This window comes from Gallinula chloropus (assembly GCF_964237585.1).
Source record: "Gallinula chloropus genome assembly, chromosome: 16".
Classification (NCBI taxonomy): Eukaryota; Metazoa; Chordata; class Aves; order Gruiformes; family Rallidae; genus Gallinula; species Gallinula chloropus.
In genome coordinates, this window is record NC_140101.1 from 16,569,816 (window position 1) to 16,590,208 (window position 20,393).

At 46.5% G+C, this 20,393-nt stretch overlaps 1 protein-coding gene across 1 annotated transcript in view; it reads right to left on the reverse strand.

Moving 5' to 3' along the window:
* ERGIC3 (ERGIC and golgi 3) overlaps positions 1–20,393 on the reverse strand; it is a 29,438-nt gene that overhangs the window by 4,886 nt on the left and 4,159 nt on the right. The window contains exons 5-10 of the mRNA XM_084271364.1: positions 15,068–15,161; positions 13,137–13,302; positions 11,453–11,510; positions 3,496–3,527; positions 2,770–2,866; positions 1,739–1,803 (exon numbers count right to left, since the gene is read on the reverse strand). Of these exons, the coding sequence (XP_084127490.1) occupies positions 1,739–1,803; positions 2,770–2,866; positions 3,496–3,527; positions 11,453–11,510; positions 13,137–13,302; positions 15,068–15,161 (512 nt within the window). The remainder of the gene's footprint in view (positions 1–1,738; positions 1,804–2,769; positions 2,867–3,495; positions 3,528–11,452; positions 11,511–13,136; positions 13,303–15,067; positions 15,162–20,393) is intronic.

Genomic DNA, 20,393 nt, shown 5'->3' on the forward strand with positions numbered 1-20,393 from the left:
CAAGGATTTGTAAGTATTGGTGAGATCTCCCCTCAGTATTCTCAACTCTAGGCTAAAATTCCAAGTCTTCATAAGAGAGAGAGTCCCCTCAGCACCTCTGTAGCCCTTTTTTGCACCCTCTCCAGTAGCTTCCTGTCCTTCTTGGTCCAGTGCACCCAGCACTACACACAATATTCCAGATGAGGCCTGACTAGGGCAGAGCAGAGGGGCAGGAGAACCTCCCTCCACCTGCTGGCCACACTTACCTTGATCCCCCTGGGATGCCAGTGGCTTTCTTGGCCACGAGGACACAGTGCTGGCTGATGGTCAACCCGGTGTCCACAGGGACTCCCAGGTCTTTTTCCATAGAGCTGCTTTCCAGTAGGTCAGCCCCTTTCCTGTACTGGTGCCAGGGTTATTCCTTCCAAGGTGCAAGACCCAACCCTTGGCCCTGTGGAATTTCCTGAGATGACCCTCTGCCCAACTCTCCAGCCTGTCCAGATCTCACTGGACAGCAGCACAGCCTCCTGGCCTGTCAGCCACTCCTCCCAGTTTCCTACCATCACAAACCTCCACTGACTTTCCTCCAATCTTCAGGCATCTTGCCTGTTCTCCAGGACCTTTCAAAGATGACACAGTGCCTTAGCAATGACTTCTACCAGCTCCCTCAGGACTCATGGGGGCATCCCACCAGTGCCCATGGACTTATGGATATTCAGTTTAAGTGGTCTCTAACTATATCTTCCTCAACCAAGGGAACATCTTCCTTCAGACATTCTGTTACCTCCAAAGCCTGGGGATCCTGAGGGTTGGCCTGAGCAGTAAAGACTGAAGCAAAGAAGGCATTCAGTAACTCCACCTTGTGCACATCCCCTGTCACCATGACACCTGCCTCATTCAACAGCAGGCACACATTTTCCCTACTTTTCCTTTTGCCACCAATATACTTGAAGAAACCCTTCCTGTTCACCTTGACATCCCTTGCCAGGTTTAGCTCCAGGGAGGACTTGGCTTTTCTCCTTTCACTGAATGTGTAACTTGTACAGAGAGTATAACACAGGCCCTGATATACATCTGGCATCACACCTGGATCCACAGTTACCCTCAGTATAAGCATCATGGTCTGCATGGATTTCTTTCCTGGTGACTAATGAAAGCAATTCCTTTGACAGAAGTCCTCTGAACAGCTCTACAGTAGAATGTGAGACTTCACCAGGAGAATCAGAAATCATGGTATACTGGGAGGTGGCCATAAGAATAGGGCTGCAATTAACTGTCCTTGGCACTTCAGGAATTAGAATCGTCCCCAGAAACTGCAGAGCCATCCTGAATCCAAGCAAACAGCTTCAAACATGGTTTGAAGCTTCTCCCAGTATCACCTCACCACAAGGAACTTCCACCGAACTGCCAGGGAAAAAGAGATGGCTCGCCAAAGAATGTTTTCAGGATCCCCTTGCTGCTTTGACTTCTCCCAAGCATGCCCTAGGAGGGATTCATGAGAGAGCATGATGGAAACAGCATGGTCACTTTGATCTAGGTGGGTAGGATGGAGGAGGAGGCTGAACTTCGCTTCATTACTGCTGCAACGTTACAGATAACATCACACCACAGAAACTGTTCTTGCTGGGGTGGTTACATGAAGAAAGTCCAACAGCCTGTGTTGCTTCCACCAGAGGTCAGATATGGTCAGCATCAGAACAGGAGGAGGAAGTCTGAAGGCTTTCACTTGCCAAAACAATAGGTGAAAAAACATACTTACTTCACCATCTACTTTCATGTACACCGTGGGGACCACTTTGACAAAGTACTGAAACATCATGGAAGCTGTAAGCAAAGACAGAGACACAATTAGTAACTGGTGAAGAGCTGGAAAGCTTAACTGAAAGGTTAGGTAGACACAAATTGGTTTTGTCCAACTTGTCAAGGAACATCTTTCTGCACAACAGCTATTGGAGGTTTATCAAGGACAGTGAAGTTAACATCTGAAGTGACTTTTCCTTTTGCCAAAATTTTCCCACTACAACTTCCTGAAAATTTGTAAAGTAGCAGATGAAAAGCTTTCTGTTTAACAGCACAGTTCTAAGAAAACACAAGCAACTCTAAATATGCATCCTACCTCAGATTCAATTAACACTACATTTTAATCCTCTAGAACCATGGGGGTTTTGGTATTGGGAGATGAAAAGGAAGATCTGGGTAACTGAGGAAAAAATTTCCTGCTGCTGCCTGACCAGCCTGTCCCTTCAGTTCTCTTAAGGATAATGGAAGGCAGGAGGTCTCTTTTCCTTCTTAAGCCAGCAAACTGGAGCTATCTAGAAGAGATCAGCAATATTTCAACTTCCCTACAGCTGCTTAACTGTTACTGTTGGGTAGATCAAGGCTAGGCACACACCATGGCTCTCCAGCAACTATCAACCTGGCCCTTCTTCTCTATCCTGCATTTTCAGGTTATCTCCTGCTGCACACAGTAGCTAGAGAGGGCTCTCCCTGAGCTCTGCCTGGTATAGGCACTTGGTAATGAGGTGCTGGATGTGCTGTACCTGCTCTTGTGCATCTGTGAGCACTGGAAAGAGAGACCTTTCAGAAACAACACAGAATCACGACACGTCAGCAGGTTGGCTCCTGATGAATGGAGGCAGCTGCTCTGGAAAGAGCCCAAGTTGGAAGAGTCCACATTTTACCCAGCACTGTCAGGGTTCTTGTTAAGAACTGGGAACTTCCCTCCTGCTCTCTTCCAACATTGATTAATACAGGTACTTAAAGTAAGTTTTCTTGCAGGCTGGCTTTTACCTTGCTGTGCAGTGACATCTGTCCCGTCCAGAGGGTTAACAATGCCTGGATAATCCCTTCCAAATGAAAGATGCTTGATATAGTGTGTCATATTGATCTGAAACAGAAATGCAAGTAACTCAAGTGACTGCACAGCATCCATGGGCCAAGGTAAGGGGCCTAAATTAATTATTTGTATATTTTCTGAACGTGGCTCTGGAATAGAGACAGGTTTACTCTGTGCATCCTCAAAAGCACTTGCTCTACTTTTTTAGTCATGGGAGAATCCAAGATGTGGAATTTCTCCTTTGCCTGCTGGAAATCCCCAGATTCTGGCACCCTTCCCTCCTGTCTACAGAGCAGGCTCTCCCATCCACGTGCATAGGAGCCCCATGCTGCCAGCTGCCTGGATGGCAGATGTATGGGTATCATCTGCTTCCCTCCCAGCACAAAGTGAACTCCATCAGATCCTGAAGCAGTTGTGAAAATGTCAATCTTAGAAAACTAGGAAACACAGACTAAGGAGCAAGGCAGTCTCAGGAGGAGAGGAACAGGCTTGCCAAACAACATGCAGATGTGCCAGAACATGCTTCAGAGACCTGTGTGGAAGCAGGTTCCAGGTTCTCCTCAGACACATTAAGCCAAATCCAACCAGGATCAGTAGACTGGGATCTTTATGTGTCAAAGGGAGGGAAATCCAGAAGGAAAACAGATCAAGAGTACTAGAACACTCTTGGGAACACTTACATTATCAAGTCCAAAGCTCTGCAGATCATGAACTGTAACAGAAAGAGAGTTTAACAATATAGTTCAGACTGTGATAACAAGCATATCTATTTACCTTATTCTACCTTACAAGGGAGCTCCTCTCATCTCCACTGCTACTTAAAATGGCAAGTAAATCGCCCAGGTTTCTCACTAGCATAGATAAAAACTGCTGCAATTGCCCTCCTGACATCAACAAGCCACTGCTAGAGTCAAGGAAAGTAACTTTAATTTGGGGTTAATTCAGATTAGGTATTTCACTCCTCACCTGAGCGTATTCTTAATCTAGGGCAGAATCAAGATCCTGAGGGCAAGAAGTTCCCTGTTTTCTCAGACACCACCTCATACACCTAACTCCTTTAACTACTGTAAAACACAAAGGCACAACAGATCTTACCTTACCAACCAACCAGAGCAGGGGCCTTGATGTCACATCTAAGTGCCCAAAGAAATCATCATCATCTCAGCAACTTGGAGCACTCTGCCCATCAGCCTGGTTACTGCTGCCCAGGGAACGGAAAAGTCTCTGTGAGGATGACCTGAACAGGGTATTTGCAGAACACTGGTGGGCCATGGTGACTGTCACCAGTGCTAGAATTTGGGGAAACTAGTCTGTCCTCTCTCTGCCCTTTCTGCATACAGCAAAATGGCAGTGCTGGCAGCACCACACAGCCCCAGAAGGGATCTGGTAAAGTTACATGCTGTGGGAGGAAATGGGTATCTTTTGGTTGGCTTTATGCAGTGCCAGGAGCATCAGTCTCAGGATGAAAATACAACTTACAACTTGACTTCAGTATCACTCCTACTAGGTTTATTGTTCCTACCAGGTTTATCCAGTGTCACACAATCGTAGCCAGAGGCTGTGATGTATTTTAACAAGTAAACTCACGCCCCTAGGAAGCCAAACCTCACCTTTCACCTTAGCAACTTCAGAAATCATGGGCTATTATTTTAGGAGGTGATGGAGTCAGATCACCAAATGCTGCTATTAACAAAGATCAGGGATGCTGCTTCCTTGAAGGGTTCTAGCTGCAAAGCTAAAGAACTCACTGAAACTAGGCTTTCCTTGAAAATATTTACTTAACACAGGCATGCTGTGAACTTTTTTTTTCCCTGTTAACATCTTTCAAGAAAACACCAGAAGCTTTACTTGTATTTATCTAAACCCCTTACCCTTTACTTGTATTTATATAAACCTCTTACTAAACTGAAAGCTACATGCATGCAAAAGAGAACACACAGTTAGAAACAGAAATGCTGACCCTGAGCTGTGTTCCTCCTAACACTCTGATATATAGTGAGAGGCACTTGCTTTTCACAGTGAAAAGGCTCAATGCTCAGGATCTAAGGCTGCAGTCACTGGAATGAAGGGAACAGTTCTGCATTACACAGAGCTCAGAGCTGCACTGCCTTCAGCTATTCCTGTTGTGGTCAGTCTCTGAGAAGCGTGCAAACCAATCACTGCCACCAGCACAGTGGTTTGTGTGCCTGTGCTGGCAACTAGCTCAGAGAACCCATCTGGCTTTAAAAAAAACCAAACACTCCTACAAGAAGATTTGGAAAGATGTATGTGAAATACATGAAGTGGTGGGCAGGGAAAGGAAAGATGGGAGAAGTGCCCTTGGTATTGTGCTATGCCATTTTTCTTAACAGTTACACCCTGTTGCCTGCTGCAGCACCGTCTGCACCTAAGAGGTAAGTGGCTTAGCTGTCAGAGAAGTGTTGAGAGTTCTGCTGTTTTCTGTACAGACACCAGGCTAACCTTCAGTTAACACCAAAGTTCTGCAGAGATCCTGGCTGTGGATCTCAGTAGATCTCAGATTCTGGTGTGGACCTGGATTGAAACCAGAGCTACTGCCAAAGGAAGAGTCTTTGTTGCTCCCCATCTTCGTGTTGGCTGCTCCTTCCTGTCCACATTAGAGAACACAACAGGCTGAAATGTAAGTATTGCTTGCTGTGAGGCTATTCTTCCAGCCAGAGCAGCTCCAAGGTGGCCTTAATCACAGCTGCCCTAATACTGATGCTGACAGAGTGCAGTGATGCCCAGGGGCAGGGCTGGGGGGACAGGGCTTCTCCTCCTGGGAGCTGTGCTCCTAGAACCCTGTCAGCCTGCAAGGTTGGGTAGTCACACCCATTAGCATCTCAAGTGGGAGCTGAGTACTAGTGAAGGCCAGTTATGGTGCAGCACCAGAGATAAAAGGGCAGCACTTGAGAAATACCAGTCCTTAACTAATGCCAGATGCACCTCGAGTCACCCATTTGAACAGATCCACCCCCAAACTTCCCCACAGTGCTCTACTCTGCCTTCCACAGCCAACGTGCCAATGAATTACTTGTTATAAAAACTCCTAATAAATGACTTACAACTCTGTATAAATCATGCTTTTCCACACTCAGTTCCTAGAACAGCCTTCCACCAGACCACAGGTTTATTTAGCTCTGATGACTGAGGATTATACTAAGCAGATGTGTACATACTCTAGAACACAGATTAATATTTAGCTGGCCATAGTTTGCTTACCATAAAACAACAGGCTATTTAGCCTGCTTAGAGAAGAAACAGAAGAGCATAATATCTTAAGAGATTGTAAGCTAGGAAAACACATTCCTTCCTTTCTGTAACTACAGCTAAATGCCTAGCTAGCTAAAACAGAGGCACCTGTCAAACACCTACAGTTTGTCAAAAAAGTCTGTTTTCATATAACCTGGTCTGCTTCACTGATTTAGTGTCAGTTTTAAGAATTGTTGCCTATCTGAAGAGTCCTCCCCATCTTGCATTTTTGACCTGAACAAGCACAAAGCCTCCTTATACTCTGACATTCAGCCATCGACCTATAAAACAGGGTTAACAGCACTTCCAGTCACTCAGGGCTGCCATTAAACACATTAAGACTGTAAGAAACCCAAGGCCCAGCTACCCAAACGTGTTGCTCCAAGGCAAGCTAGGACACCTGTTTTCAAACTGAGCATGAATTTTCTGGAGGAGAGTATTTTACAGGAGCACAGTGGCAGGAAGGTGATGAGTGGTGTTGGGATACGTCGTGAAGAGGAGACTGAGGCAGGGAGGAACACAGAAAATACTGTGGCTAAGGGAGGGAGTGAGCAAAGCTGAGAGCTTGAGCCCTGTGTCAGATGTCCTTAAGTCAGAACATAGCATCACCACCTGTGATCACCATGATTAATAATTTTAAAGACTCCAGTGGCTTATAAACCCTCAGAAAGCCTCCTATCAAGTATTCTGAGATGAGCAGGCTTGATGCATGGGCTCCCAGGAGAAATTCTCCAGCCTGTTGCACAAATCTTCTCAAATCCCAGCCTAGATCAACAGCTCCTCCCAAAGGACATTTATGGCCACAACAAAGAATAGAAATTACCTTAGTTCTGTAGTAAACAAATAGTTTGGGGCAGGAATGGGGTGGGGTGGAGGGGGGGAGGAGGAAGAGGGTACAGCACTTACTCTCAACAGCATGAACTGCAAAAATGACGTTGGGAGCCAGAAGATAAATATTCTGATCCTTACAATGAAAAGCTACAGAAATTCAGGTACAGCAGCATTTAAACTCCTACCAAAAAGGGGAGGAGTAACAGCTTTGGCAGCATGCTGCCCAGACTCCCTAAACTGCCTAAGGACTGATGGGACAGTCAAGCTTGGACAAAGGACAAGCAATCTTTTGAGATGTCACTGAGAAACAAAAAATGCAGGAATTAATTACCAAAAAGGAAAAATGAAGTGGGATGTCCATATATGTTAAGTGAGCTCTCAAGCAGCAGGCCAGGTAACAATGCTGGTTGCATTTAGATTCTTTTTCAGTCTTAAGGTAACAGAATGGTCATTTTAGGAGCAACCACAGCTATTGAGAAGTGTGCTCAAGGTTTACACTCACAACATACAAATATTTGAAGCTGGGTAACAAGTTCTTCTTAATTGGTCCCATGCTTCTTTCATCACACCCATGGCACAGGGAAAGGAGCAAACCTTGAGCTTTGCTCCACAAGGCCAGAGGAGGCCACAAAGACAATCCAAGGGCTGGATCACCTCTCCTTGGAGACAGGCTTGAAGTTGGGCTTGTTCAACCTGAAGGAGGTCTGTGGAGAGCCCTTAGAGCTCCTTCCAGTACCTAAAGGGCCCTACATGAAAGCTGGAGAGGGACTGTTTACGAGGACAGGTAGCGACAGGACAAGGAAGAATGGCCTTAAGTTGAAGGAGGGGAGATTCAGATTGGCTACTGGGAAGCACCTTTTCACTGTGAGGGTGAGGAAGCCCTGGCACAGGGGCCCAGAACTGGACACAACACTTGAGGTGCAGCCTCACCAGTGCTGAGTACAGTGGCACAATCACCTCCCCAGACCTACTGGCCACACTATTTCTGATACAAAAGAGCTGCTTACTTATGGGTTTTTTCCTTCCACAATCATCATCACCAGTGAGGAGGAAAACAAATGGCTTTGGCAGGGGGGTTGGACTCCATGATCTCTGGAGGTTCCTTCTAACCCCTACAATTCTGTGAATCTGTAATCACAATAATAGCACATTGAAAGATAACTATGAGTATGTGAGGAAAAACACAGGTAAGGCAACAGAACTGTGTGTAGGAAAGGAAGACCTAGCAAGAAATGAATAATCCCTGAAAAATAAGACTTCTTCTGAGTCACCAGGGGCAGCTACTTAAACAAAAGGACATAAAGTTTGAGCTACACACAATTAAAGCTAACACAACCAAACAGAAAATTGCACCTTATTCAGTGCTGGCTCTGGTCTGCACGAGCGTCAGCCCCGTGGTGCATTTTCCTTCTTACTCAGATGTCAGAAAAAAGCAATTTCAATCTGCTTCTACTCCAGAGAAGCTACAGTTTTGAAGACATTGAAACCAATGTGGTAGTGTTGTGTGGCTGGGTTCTGGTGGAGAAGGGGGTTCTGCAGGGGCGGCTTCTGTGAGAGGCAGCGAGAAGCTTTCTGCAGGCCCGAGAGCAAACACCAGCCGACTCAAGGCCGGAGCCCTTGTTGAGCGAGGCCGAGCCCATCAGCGACGGCCACAGCGCCTCTGGGAGTCACACTGAGGAGGAAAAAACCCGCTCGCAGGGGCTTTGTGCCCCCAGAGAAGGGAGAGGGGAGATGTGAGAAACTCTGCAGACACCAAGGCCAGGGAAGCGGGGGCAGGAGGTGCCCCAGGTAGCAGAGAGAAAGATGCCCCTGCAGCCCGTGGAGAAAGCCGTGGGGGAGCGGGTGTCCCCCGCAGCCCAGGGAAAAGGCCCAGACCCCACCTGCAGCCCGTGGAGAGGCCCCACGCTGCAGCAGGGGCAGACAGACAGAAGGTGCTGTGACCTGCGCTGGAGCCAGCCCCTGCCAGCACTTGCAGCACATGGAGAGCCAGAGAGAGAGACACAGAGATGAGAGGGGGCGGGGAGAGAGAGATCCACGCTGAGCAGGTTTGCTGGGGCACAGGCTTGTGACCCCGTGGAGGACCAGGCTGGAGCAGTCTGGGCCTGAGAGACTGAGAGACATCCTGTGATTGATGGCTGCACCCATAGCAGTGACCCACGCTGGGGCAGCTGGGGAAGAGCTGAAGCCCCGTGGGAAAGGACTCACGTTGGAGACCTTTGTGGAGGACTGTCTGCTGTGGGTGGGACCCCACGCTGCAGCAGGGGAAGGGGGTGAGGAATGTGCTCCCCCCACCCTGCCCCCACCTAAGAAGGAAAACATCTGGTGAGGAACTGCCCAAAACCCTCATTCCCCCATTCCTTGCCCCTCCCCAGCCACAATGGGGGGGGGGGGAAAGGGAGCAAAGTCATGGATCAAGCGCAGTCTGCAAAGAAGTGGGGTGTGGGGAGGTGCTTTAAGCTCTGGTCACACTTCTCATCACCTGACTCTGGTGTCCCTGGGGGTGCAGGGCAGTGTCATAAACCAGAGGGGTTGCTTTCCTTTGTTCTGTGTTGAGCCTGTTCTGCCCGTGACGCCGATTGTGGAATGATCTCTCCCTGTCCTTATCTCCACTCCTCAGCTTCTCAATAGATATTTTCTGCCCTGCCCAGCTGAGAAGGGCAGTGACAAAGTGGCTTCGGTGGGCGTCCAGCCTCCAGCCAGGGTCAAACCACCACAACCAAGCACATGACAGAAGTTCAGATCAGAATTACGTTTACAAGGTGCTTCTGATTAGGACCCTTCACACTCTCATGAAGACACCTGTGCAGATTCCCAAGCTGGAAATTTCCTAGCTGCCAGGAGAAGGGGAGAATTGCAGTGCAAGAAACAAAAGCTGGTATGCCACTTTCAGTAGCTATCTTGAATGGCACCAAAAAAATACAAGGATGGATTTGGGTCGTGCCATCAGAGCTACAAATGTGGTACAGCAACTCTGACATGAGTCAGGGAGAGCAGTGCAATGGAGGGCACTTTCTGTCATACTGATGTTCACCCCCCTATTCTCTACTGATTCCAGTTACTAGGGAACAGAAGGCAGCAGCAAAAATACTCTGAGTTTTCTATCAAATTGGGTTGTTAATGATAAGAGTCTGAAATAGTCAGGCTTCTCTTGGATATTCAACCTCCCCCTGCGTGACATTCTGCAAAATGTATTAATAGGACTGGGCATTCAGGTAGACCTTCTGATATGGACCAAAACTGACATGCTCTCTTGTGTAGAATTATGATCCAAGCAAGGTATTTTCAAGGGAGCTCTGGAAATAGCCCATAGAGCTCTATCCTCTGAATAATACCACTCAAGTTCTTTAAGGGGAAAAAAATACCACTTCTTTCTATAAAGTTTAGAAAAAAACCAACCCAACAAAACAAAGAGGGATTATGAAGAAAGGTTCTCCTGAGGCAGAAAATCTCAGCTTCACATGCAAGAAAAAGACCAGGCTCTGAGCCTGGGGGTCAGGGAAAACTCCTTGGTGCCATGAAAACGTTGCCTAAGAGGAGGTTAGGAAAAAAGGGAAATTGTATCTTACAAATAACTAGGAAAGCCCAGAGCCCTCCCTACCCAGAGTACTGTGCCAAACTCTGGGGTCCTCAGTACAAGACAGACACAGACCTGTTGGAGCAGGTCCTGAGGAGGCCATGAAGATGATCAGAGGGCTGGAGCATCTCTCCTGTGCAGAAAGGCTGGGAGAGCTGGGCTGGCTCAGGCTGGAAAAGAGAAGGCTGTGGCCTTTCAATACTTCAAGGGGGCTTGTAAGAAAGATGGGGACAGACTGTTCAACGGAGTCTGTTCCAACAGGATGAGGGGTAACAGGTTTCAACTAAAAGAGGGGAGATACAGACTAGAGAGAAGGAAGAAAGCTGTTGCCATGAGGGTGGTGAGACAGTGGCACGGGTTGCCCAGAGAAGCTGTACACGTCCCATCCCTGCAAACGCTCAAGGTCAGGCTAGAGGAGGCTCTGAGCAACCTGGTCTAGGTAAAGGTGTCCCTGCTCACTGCAGGGGGTTGGACTAGATGACCTCCAAAGGTCCCTTCCAACCATTCTATGATTCTATAAACTATCACTATTGTTCTGGCCACTGTGTATTTATATAGATTAACACTTGAGGACGTCCTTCACAGCTGAAATTTTAGTCTAGAAGTTCTGAATTGTTTTAAAATTCTCCTGCGGCGTTCTCCAAAACATCCCTTCCAGAGACACCGATGTGCAGGTCTTGGGCTGAACACCTTACCTGAGGTTGTTTTACAGCAGAGCAGCAAAGTTTTGCAGAACAAGTGAGTCTGACAGACTGCCCATAAACATTCCCCTCCAAGTTCTTCCACACCTATGTGGCAGCACCTCCAGAAAACACGTCATTTGTTCATGATGGGACTAAACCCCTGTGACAGAAGTTCAACACCCTCCCCACTGAAGCACTGCTGCTTTTATTATGCACAGCAGTGCAAAGATACTCAAAGAAAATGGTCAGATACAGTGGGAAGCCAAAGGTTGTGATAAATGGGAAAAGAAAATACGTTACCATGCACGTGAGACTGTTGGAAACTTTTCCCTGGTGCAAAGTGGAAATTCCCAGCTACCTGGAAGAGACAGGAAGCTTTCATTAAATGGCCTGACTCCATATAAATAAATCAGCTGCAGTGCTGCTTGGAGTTTTATGTTTTTCTTTAAAAAACATACACACTATGCAACTCATTTTCACAGGTGACAGGATCAACAGATGCTGTCCTAAGAGAGATATGAATTTCCTCTCTTTCTCACAGGCAGTCATGTGGAAAGCCAGAATCCCAACATCAGCATGTAGTTAACTGTTTTATGCAGGTTACTTTATTTGGCATAAAAATGGGAAGAATCACGCCTGCAACTGACTGCTGCTGCAGAAAACAAAGACATATCACAGAAAAGAAGTGGAAAAAGTACCCAAGAGGGAGAGTGAGCAGGGTAAAAGCCAAACAGCTTCAGACAATGAACAATGAACCTATGTACAGATCCATGGAAATAACCTGCATGCAAACCCCACAAAAATAAAGCACTAAGCTTGCAAAAAAACCCTCCCAAATCCCCCCAAAACCCCCAAGAGACAAAGGCTGTTAAAATTTAATCCTGGAAGCTGAAAGGGACGTGGGTATCAGGTGCCAATTCTCACTGACACTTCCTAGAGATCATACACACTCTCTCCTGCAAGATCTGAACATCCTAAGCTCACGTGTCACATCACACCTTCCCTGCCTGTGGGAGCCTACTGCTTATATCAGCTGCACACCTGAGGAAGAGGGAGATGTGCAAAGTTCCAAGTGCCTAATAACACTCACCAGAAATTTCCCTGGTGACCCCTCTCCTGATCCCTGCTACCCCCAGCATTCATTTTGAATCTTTCCTGCTCATCATATTTTGCCATAGAGGGTCCCAGAACCCACGATGATGCTCAAATCACAATGTCTGGCTTTGGGAGTAAAGGGTTTACCTTCCATAAAGAAAGAATACGGTCTCTGGGAAGTGTCCAAGATGCAAAAAAACAAACAAAGCCAGAGCTTGAATTAAAAAAAAAAAAAAAAAAAATTGAAAGATTAGGCCAGGCCTGGCTTCTAGAACATACCTGTAACTTGTGTGCCTAAGTATTCTGGGTTTGGTAATAAACTATGTAATGACCTTGTCATTTGGTGATCTGGTGTATTTTGTCCTCCATTTTCATACACTGGTTGCAACAGCCACCTCCTCCAAGCCATTCCAGCTTTGACAAACAACTCCAGCACTTTTGCTCCCACTGTTTTTCTACAGAAGACAGCCTTTCAGTCTCTCCAGCACCTCTAATGACAAGTTCCTCGCTGCTATTATCTCCAGCATTCACTGGTGGTCTGTTTTAAGACTAGAAGGCCAGGTGGGACAATCTAACCTCAAAGCTGCCTTGCCTCCTCCAGAACCCTCAGCAAGAAGGCTTGCTAGCTCAGTGGCAGAAAAAGCTAAGCTTCTCCAGCCAGCAGGCATCCTACCAGCCCACACAATCATACAATATTTGCCCCTTCCCACCCCTTTTTCTGACTCTCCTACTGAAGCCCTTCATAGAATCACAAGTACTTTGCTGAGTGCAGGGGTTACAGTCCTGTGACTGGCTAAAGCTGGAATGGGAAAGGAACGCCTTGCCCGACTCAGCTTTTTCACCACCATCACCATCATGCAGCAGGTTTGCAGCAAAACCCATCTCTCACCTTGTTGACCTCTAGGAACCCATAGACTTGGCAGCCCTCATTCTTCTGCTCTTGCATTTTCTGGCTGAAGCCTTCCCTCTTGCACTGCTCTATGCTGTCAGGGTTCTTGAAGGCCCAGCCTCGCCGCCTGTACGCTTCTCTGACGTCGTCACAGGTATTACAGCACCTGCAAATGCACAAGAGAGACTCCAGCTCAGGTCTTGAATCCCTGGTGTATTTTTCTCCAACACAACTACAAAGCAAACAAACACCAGGGATTGCACCCCAAAGGTTGGCCTAACACTCCTGAAGGAGCTTGAGCTTTTGCATGTGCTTGTTGAGACTCTGCCATGAGGTTGGCAAGCTGGTTTAATGCAGTTCTTGAGTCTGAAGAGGCCTTTGCTTGTCCTTTTTGACAAAGGAATTTGTAGCAAAGGAACCTGTGAGAGAAATGACACCGGTGTCCCACTGTTCCAAGCAGTTTGGACCTTCTCCCTGTGAATCAAGCATCTGTCTGCTTGTATTGCTCCTTCCCTTGACTTTTAGAGGAAGACTCTCAACACTGGGGCAAGGTTTAACAGCAAACTTGTTTTGTTGCTTTTCTACCTCTGGATAACACCCTAGTCACAGGAAAGAACAATTTTCTTTCTTGGTTCCATGTTTTGCTGGACCAAAGAAAAAGCTGAAGTCTGCAGTCATGACTCCCTGAAGATGGAAACATACCCAGGGAAGGAAGCAACTTGGCAGACAGGACCAACCAAGTCACTACAGAGACAGGAGCAGCAAAGGACAGCACAGAAACTGTGGACTGTCATGGATCCATTGTGGGAATTTCCAGGTAGGAGGAGCAAGAAACACCAAGTGACTCCACTGTTTGTGTAAGCAATAAACGTCTGATCATAGCTCCTGCAAGGATGCTGTCGTGGTTTTACCTGGGCTGAGAGCAGAGATCCATGCAGCTTCCTTCTCCTTAAAGGAAAAGAGCAGGGGAAGAAGGGGGGGTGGTGAGGGAAGGGAAGGGAAAAGGAAGGGGCAAATAACAACCCCAAAACCAAGAAACCAAAAGCCCATGGGTTGGGATAAGGATAGTTTACTAAAACAGCAGAAAGATCAAATATAACAATGCTGACAGGACTTTAGAGCAAAAAATACATGAAACTGTTGCTACACAATGCAGTTTGTCACTGAACCCACAGCTCAGGCCCTGCCACCCAGAGCCGTCCCTGAACCCAACCGTCCCCCAAAAACTGTGCGTCCTGGAGCCGCCCCTCTGCTCCTCCTCCCATCAGCCCCCCTTATACTGAGCAGGATGGAATTGGCATGGAATAATCTTTGGCCAGTTTGGGTCACCTGTCCTGGCTTCGTCCCCTCCTTTCTCATTAATAGAGAAATATGAAGAGCTGAGAAAGCCCTTGACTGCTGGACTCAGCTAAAAACATCAGGGTGTTATCAGCACTGCTCCCATTTTAACTCCCAAACACAGCATCCCATCCGCTGCCACAAAAGAAGGGAACTCCATCCTGACTGACACCAGGACAGATGCAAAGCCTGTGTCTGAAGCACAAAGGATGTAAAGCCGTAACCGGGCTGTATTCCAAGACAGTTCGTGTAATGGTGAAATACTTTACACAGCTCCTCTCTGGACACCAAATAACCCCAGAAGTTATTCCATTTGCTGAAATACAATAGTTGTGCTACTGCAAAGGTAGTGCAGTTTACCCTTACATGGGTGTTCAGACAAACCAGACAACCCAACTCTGCATGCTCTAAAAAAATCTGGAGTGCGGCTTTCAAGGGCACACCAGAACCACACTACTTCTGGTTGTTCTCGTAACTCGTGCCCAGGATGTCATGGCACAGACTTCCAGAAGCATTTTGGAAAAGAACACATGCATACAAGAGAACAGTAAGAGTTCAAGTGCCAGGAAGATATGAAAAGGCATAAAGGTTACCGAATGTCCTCTGACTCTGCCCCGTAACAGCTCTCGCAGCGATCGGCATCCAAAGAATCTGGGTCAAAGACTTTTTCTTCTTCTTTCCCCAGCTCTAAAACAGAAGAGGATTCAAGTGATGAGGCATGTCTAGAAATGCTACCTTGTACTCTTCCATTCTGTTTGATGCACGGTAACTGCAATGACTTTGTTGGAAGCAGCACATCCTATGCCCAAAGCCCACCTGAAACAGCACCCATAGAGCCTGCTGAGGTGTGAAGTAAGACCTAGAAGCAGAGCAGCATTTGTCATCTCAAGAACACCCTCCACAGAAAGAGCTGGCTATCTGTAAGCCTTGCTGGAGCACTGGTTAGATGTTACTTGCATAAAGGCTTTGTTAAAACACTCTCTAATGTAGACCAAATCAGTAAATCACGACTGCTACAGGACCTGGTACACAAACAAAATGTTAACTAGCAGTCAACAGCACATGAGGCATAATCCTGTCCCAAGACCTGTAGGGAACATGGTTATATACTGCTGTGAAACAAGACCAGAGCAAGAGTCTCCTGAGCAGAAATCCAACATGTTGTCAGCCCTCTGGGGTGACAATGCTGACAAGGCACACGTATTAATAACTGTTCACTAGAAACCTTTTCTGTGACTCACCAGCTCTGCCAACCCCTGTGCCACCTGTGCAGTGACCGTGCAGGACTCCACAAAACATGGAGCTCTATGCTCTTACGTGCTGAAGGCTGAAGAGGGACTTGTAAGAGAGAGGAAATGAGAGCAGGTGACAGCCCAAACCCACCAAAGGCCAGGAGACACCTACAGAAATCTCAAACAGGACTTTGCTTCTGTCGAGAACCAGAACAAGCACCAAAAGTCTGCAGACTTTGGGAGGGCACAAGAAGCAAGCCAAGGAATTGCATCTCTAAAACATCAAAAAAAAACCTGGCTCAGACAATAAAAGGCCCCCTTAAAATCAGGTTGCTTAAATGTCCAAATCCTGAAGGACAGGACTGAATCTCTCGGGTTACAAAAGCCCTCAGAAGCTCCCTGCCCAGGCACTGCTGCACTACCTTATATAGGCCTTGAAGAGGATTAACTGCTGCTGGGGGAGGTGAAAAGGTACATAGTCAAACACTGCTGAGGGGACAGAACATTACCAGGACCTGGTTTGTTGAGACTGGGAGGTATAACAGGTGGATGGAAGGGAGTATTAGACACCTGTAGATTCTATTAGCCACAGAAAACCAAGGTTTTAGTTAGGCAGTATGAAATATACCTGAAAATCAATCTATTAAGCATCTTTCTTTCATCAGATTCTTTCTGCTAGTTACCATCAAGCAAATGCACTTTCAGGAAAATATACCCATTGTTCAACAGCTACACAAGACTCTTTTTAAAGCTCTCAACATTCAAATTAGTTGAAAGTGCACTTAAGAACTCGCTGATTCAAAAGTGGTATGACTCTTCATCTTTGTAATCACACTACAAGACAGTTGGGAAGAATGCAGCTGAATAATTACTGTGCATTCTCAAAGCCACGATTCCCCCCATATGAACACGAACACCTGTACAATACATGGAGATCCAGCAACCAGAAGCAGCTTTTAAAATGTAATCAGGAGCTGCCTGTTGACCTGTCTCTGAGTCAGCAGCCAGAAGCAACACAGGCAGTTGAGCGACTATCAAGAATCTGCAGCATGTCAAGCTCTACATGAAAGGTTTCTTCCTGTTAACGTGGTCCTCAACTTGCATGCAGACAGCATGCAAAGCACGTCCATGTCGAAAGGAAGCGGTAAGAACTGCCAATACTCAATCACTTCAGGTCAGTACTGCTATAGTTGCTGTTTAGTTAACTGACTGAAGGTCAGTCTTCTAAGAGGAGCTGATAATTGTAGAGTTTAATGCAGATACCTCCACTCTAACTCTCAACCTAGTACCTCTAAACCAAGCTAGCCACGTGCTTCTTCCAGGCAGCAGAAGAAATCGCTTGCTGCATGCAATGCATCCCATCTCTCTTCCAATGCCTCTTCTAGGGGAGACAGTTTGCTCTCTACAAGCTTATCTGATCAGCAGAGAGGAAGAGAAAAAGTCAGAGCAATCAGTTCCAGTGGAGCAATCCCGATGGAGATTGGCAATACAAGCAAGGCAGGAGGCCTACACCTATTAACTGAGAATTAGATACACCAAAAAGAGCTTTTTTGTCCCCAGACATTAAATTTGAAATGTCACAACCTCAGAAAACACAGAGGCAGCTAAGCAACACAGTAAGAAGTGAAAAGAGGGCTGAACCTTTCTGGGAATGACAGGTTGGTGTTGATTATGGATTTATAATTATGGAATAATAGTAAAACCTTTGCATGAACTTTTGAGAAACAATTCTATTCGATTAACTTGGACAAAAGAAGCTCAAAATGCATTGGAAACACTTGAGAAGGAACTAATGAAGGCCCTGGCTTTGGACCTACCTGGTTGTCCTCTGGCTCTTTTCCCATGAAGAGTCAGGTCTAGCTCTGGGAGTCCTGGCTCAATGGCTGGGGCCCAACAAAAGAGCTGCAGCCTATTTTTCCAAATAGTTTATTGCCTGGACTCAAGCTCCAAAATTAGCAAAAGGAAAAAGACACCTATATGGACAGATTCCAAATATGCCTGTGGGGTTTTTCATGCCCATGGAGCAATCTGGAACGAAAAGGCTACTTTTAACTCTACAAGGGAAACAGATCAAGCATGCTGAAGAAATTCTCCACTTACTGGAAGCAATTCAACTCCCAGATAAAATTGCTGTTATGGACTATAGGGGGCACTTAAAGGGTAACACTGGCCAAGAAAGGGGTCATTGACTGGCAGATTTTGAAGCAAAACGGGCAGCAGACTAAGTGCACCAAATTTTGTCTTTAATCCCAGATAGCAGGGACAGGAACCTCTTGGGCACTCAGACTACTGAACATTCAGAAACTGATAAGAAACTAGGAGGACAAATTCCCTCCAAAAGATGGGACCACCTGAGAGATGGCTGAATTATACTTCCTGCCAAACAAGTATAGGGAGTTGTCAAAGAAAAACACAACAGGACACACTGGGGCAGACTCCCTGCATACATTTTTAAATCAAAAAATTAATAAGGAAAACTATATATACACTATAACTTGACAGTGACTCAGCAATGTGAAAAGATACCTGAAAAATAACCCCATCACAGGTAACTGGGGTGCAATTTGGGAGTATTGGAAAAGGGAACATCCCAGGGGACTGCTGGCAAACTGATTTCTCTGAGCTCCCAAGAGAAGGGGGGTACAGATACTCAGTGGTACTTACAGACACCTTTTCTGGACGGCCAGAAGCATTTCTTTGGAGAACAATTAAAACCAAAGGAATAACTAAAGTATTATTAAATGAGTTAATACCTCAATTTGGGGTACCTACGGTCATCTCATCAGAGGTACTCATTTTGTGTACAAGTAGAACAACAGGTAAGCAAACTATTGGGAACTGATTAGCAATTACACATGCCCCACAGGCCACAAGTCAGTGGGCAGGGGAAAAATGAATCACATGAGAAAACAACGGGAGCCAAAATCTGTCGGTAAACAAACCTACGCTGGTATCAGGCACAACCTCTTGCCCTACTTAGGGCACATGCGAAACTGAGGGCCAACAAAAATCTGAGACCTTTTGAGGTACTATAGGAGAGACTATTTCAGGCTAAATACCAAGGTGAGGACCTGAACCAATTAGAAAAGAATTATTTGCAAGATTATATCATTGCTTTGGGAAGAATTGGGCCCCAGATTCAACCTACAGATACTAAAAGATAAGAACACTCAATTCTGAATTAGTGACAAGAACTGCACTTGAAAAAAAGACATCTCAATAGTTGCACTTGTAGTCCAGAGCTCAGGTTAGGTTGTAGGAACTGTACCTGGAACGATGGATGGAGTGACTTTTGGATAAACAACACTACTGTGGATGTAGGTCTGGGGAATTTCACAGGGCTCAGCATCACATACATCAGGTTTGTAACGCGACTCTATTACAAACACACGCTTCCCCAGGTACAGACAGTGCAGGCAGCGGCCCTTATGGACGTCACCGTGTGGGAAATTATCGTGGAGCCAACCTTACAGCTGCCTGTGGACCCTGCAACTACCCAGTGGATATTGGTGCTCATGCAGAGATGAGATTAGTAGACAACAACTCCCTGTAGGATGGAGTGGAAGGTGTGCCACAGGGCACTAAGCCTCCCAAAGCAAGTTATGGAATCAGTCTCCATCCCCGGGGGGATTCTTAAAACCCCAGGGAAAAGAACCAAAGGAGCAAGTGACCCCTCCCTGAGAGGGACCAAATTCTGTACTTTTGCCCACTGGTTCTTACCTTGGTTGGGAGGGAGTGAGCTTGAAAAAGCTACATTTAACGTTTTCAGCCACTCAGGAAGAAATAGTAAACTTAACTACTCATGCTATTAGAGGACTCCAGAGGGAAACAGAATCATTACCTAAAATTGCCTTACAAAACAGAATGGCATTAGATTTATTAACCATTAGAGAGGGAGGAGTTTGTGCTGTAATTATTCAGAGCTGTTGTATCCTTTAAGAAAAGGGGGGATTGAGAAGAGGGCTGAATCTGGTGGGGACTTACTGCCTGGGGTTCTGGGGGTGCCAACGGCACATGATGCAGCAATGAATGTAATGGAGACTCACTGTCTAGACCTTTCTTGATATTAGTAACATCCTTTGCAGCAGGGGTACTGTGGAATGCCTGTACCAGCACGTTGTGAGCTTTCTAGCAGGACTGTCTCCAGGAACAAGAAAACTCAAGGCTGCAAGGGGCCCAAGACCAGCCATGTGGCTCTGGGAAGCCAGAGGAGGAAGACAAAGGCTGTAGTTCATGGCAAAAACAGCGATGAAAATGAGTGGATGAAGTAATCCACCATCAGGGGCCTGGAAGACCACCAAAAGGCTGTAGTAAGCACGTGGGGAAGGGTGGGAACCTATGCTAATGAATTCTCAGACAGGTCAGAGATATGTGTGTACAACCTGCATATAAGTCGTGCCACTAACTGGTTTGGTGCAAAGGATGTCTGCTCCACAGGCACCAGGGCTGCTGAGCTCTGAGTGCGGCTGTTCACGGCGTCAGAAGAACATGGTCACCACATTCCCACCACAGTGGAAAAACTCTTGCAATGACTAATGGTTCAGCTCTTGGCTCTGGGTTACCTCTCAACTTCAAGAGCAGAAAAGTTCAATCTGAGGGACACAAACCAACAAATTTAGTGTATGCTGACACACAGAACGACACTGCCTCCCAGAAAAGGTAGTAAGGAGCTCCCAGTTTGGAATGG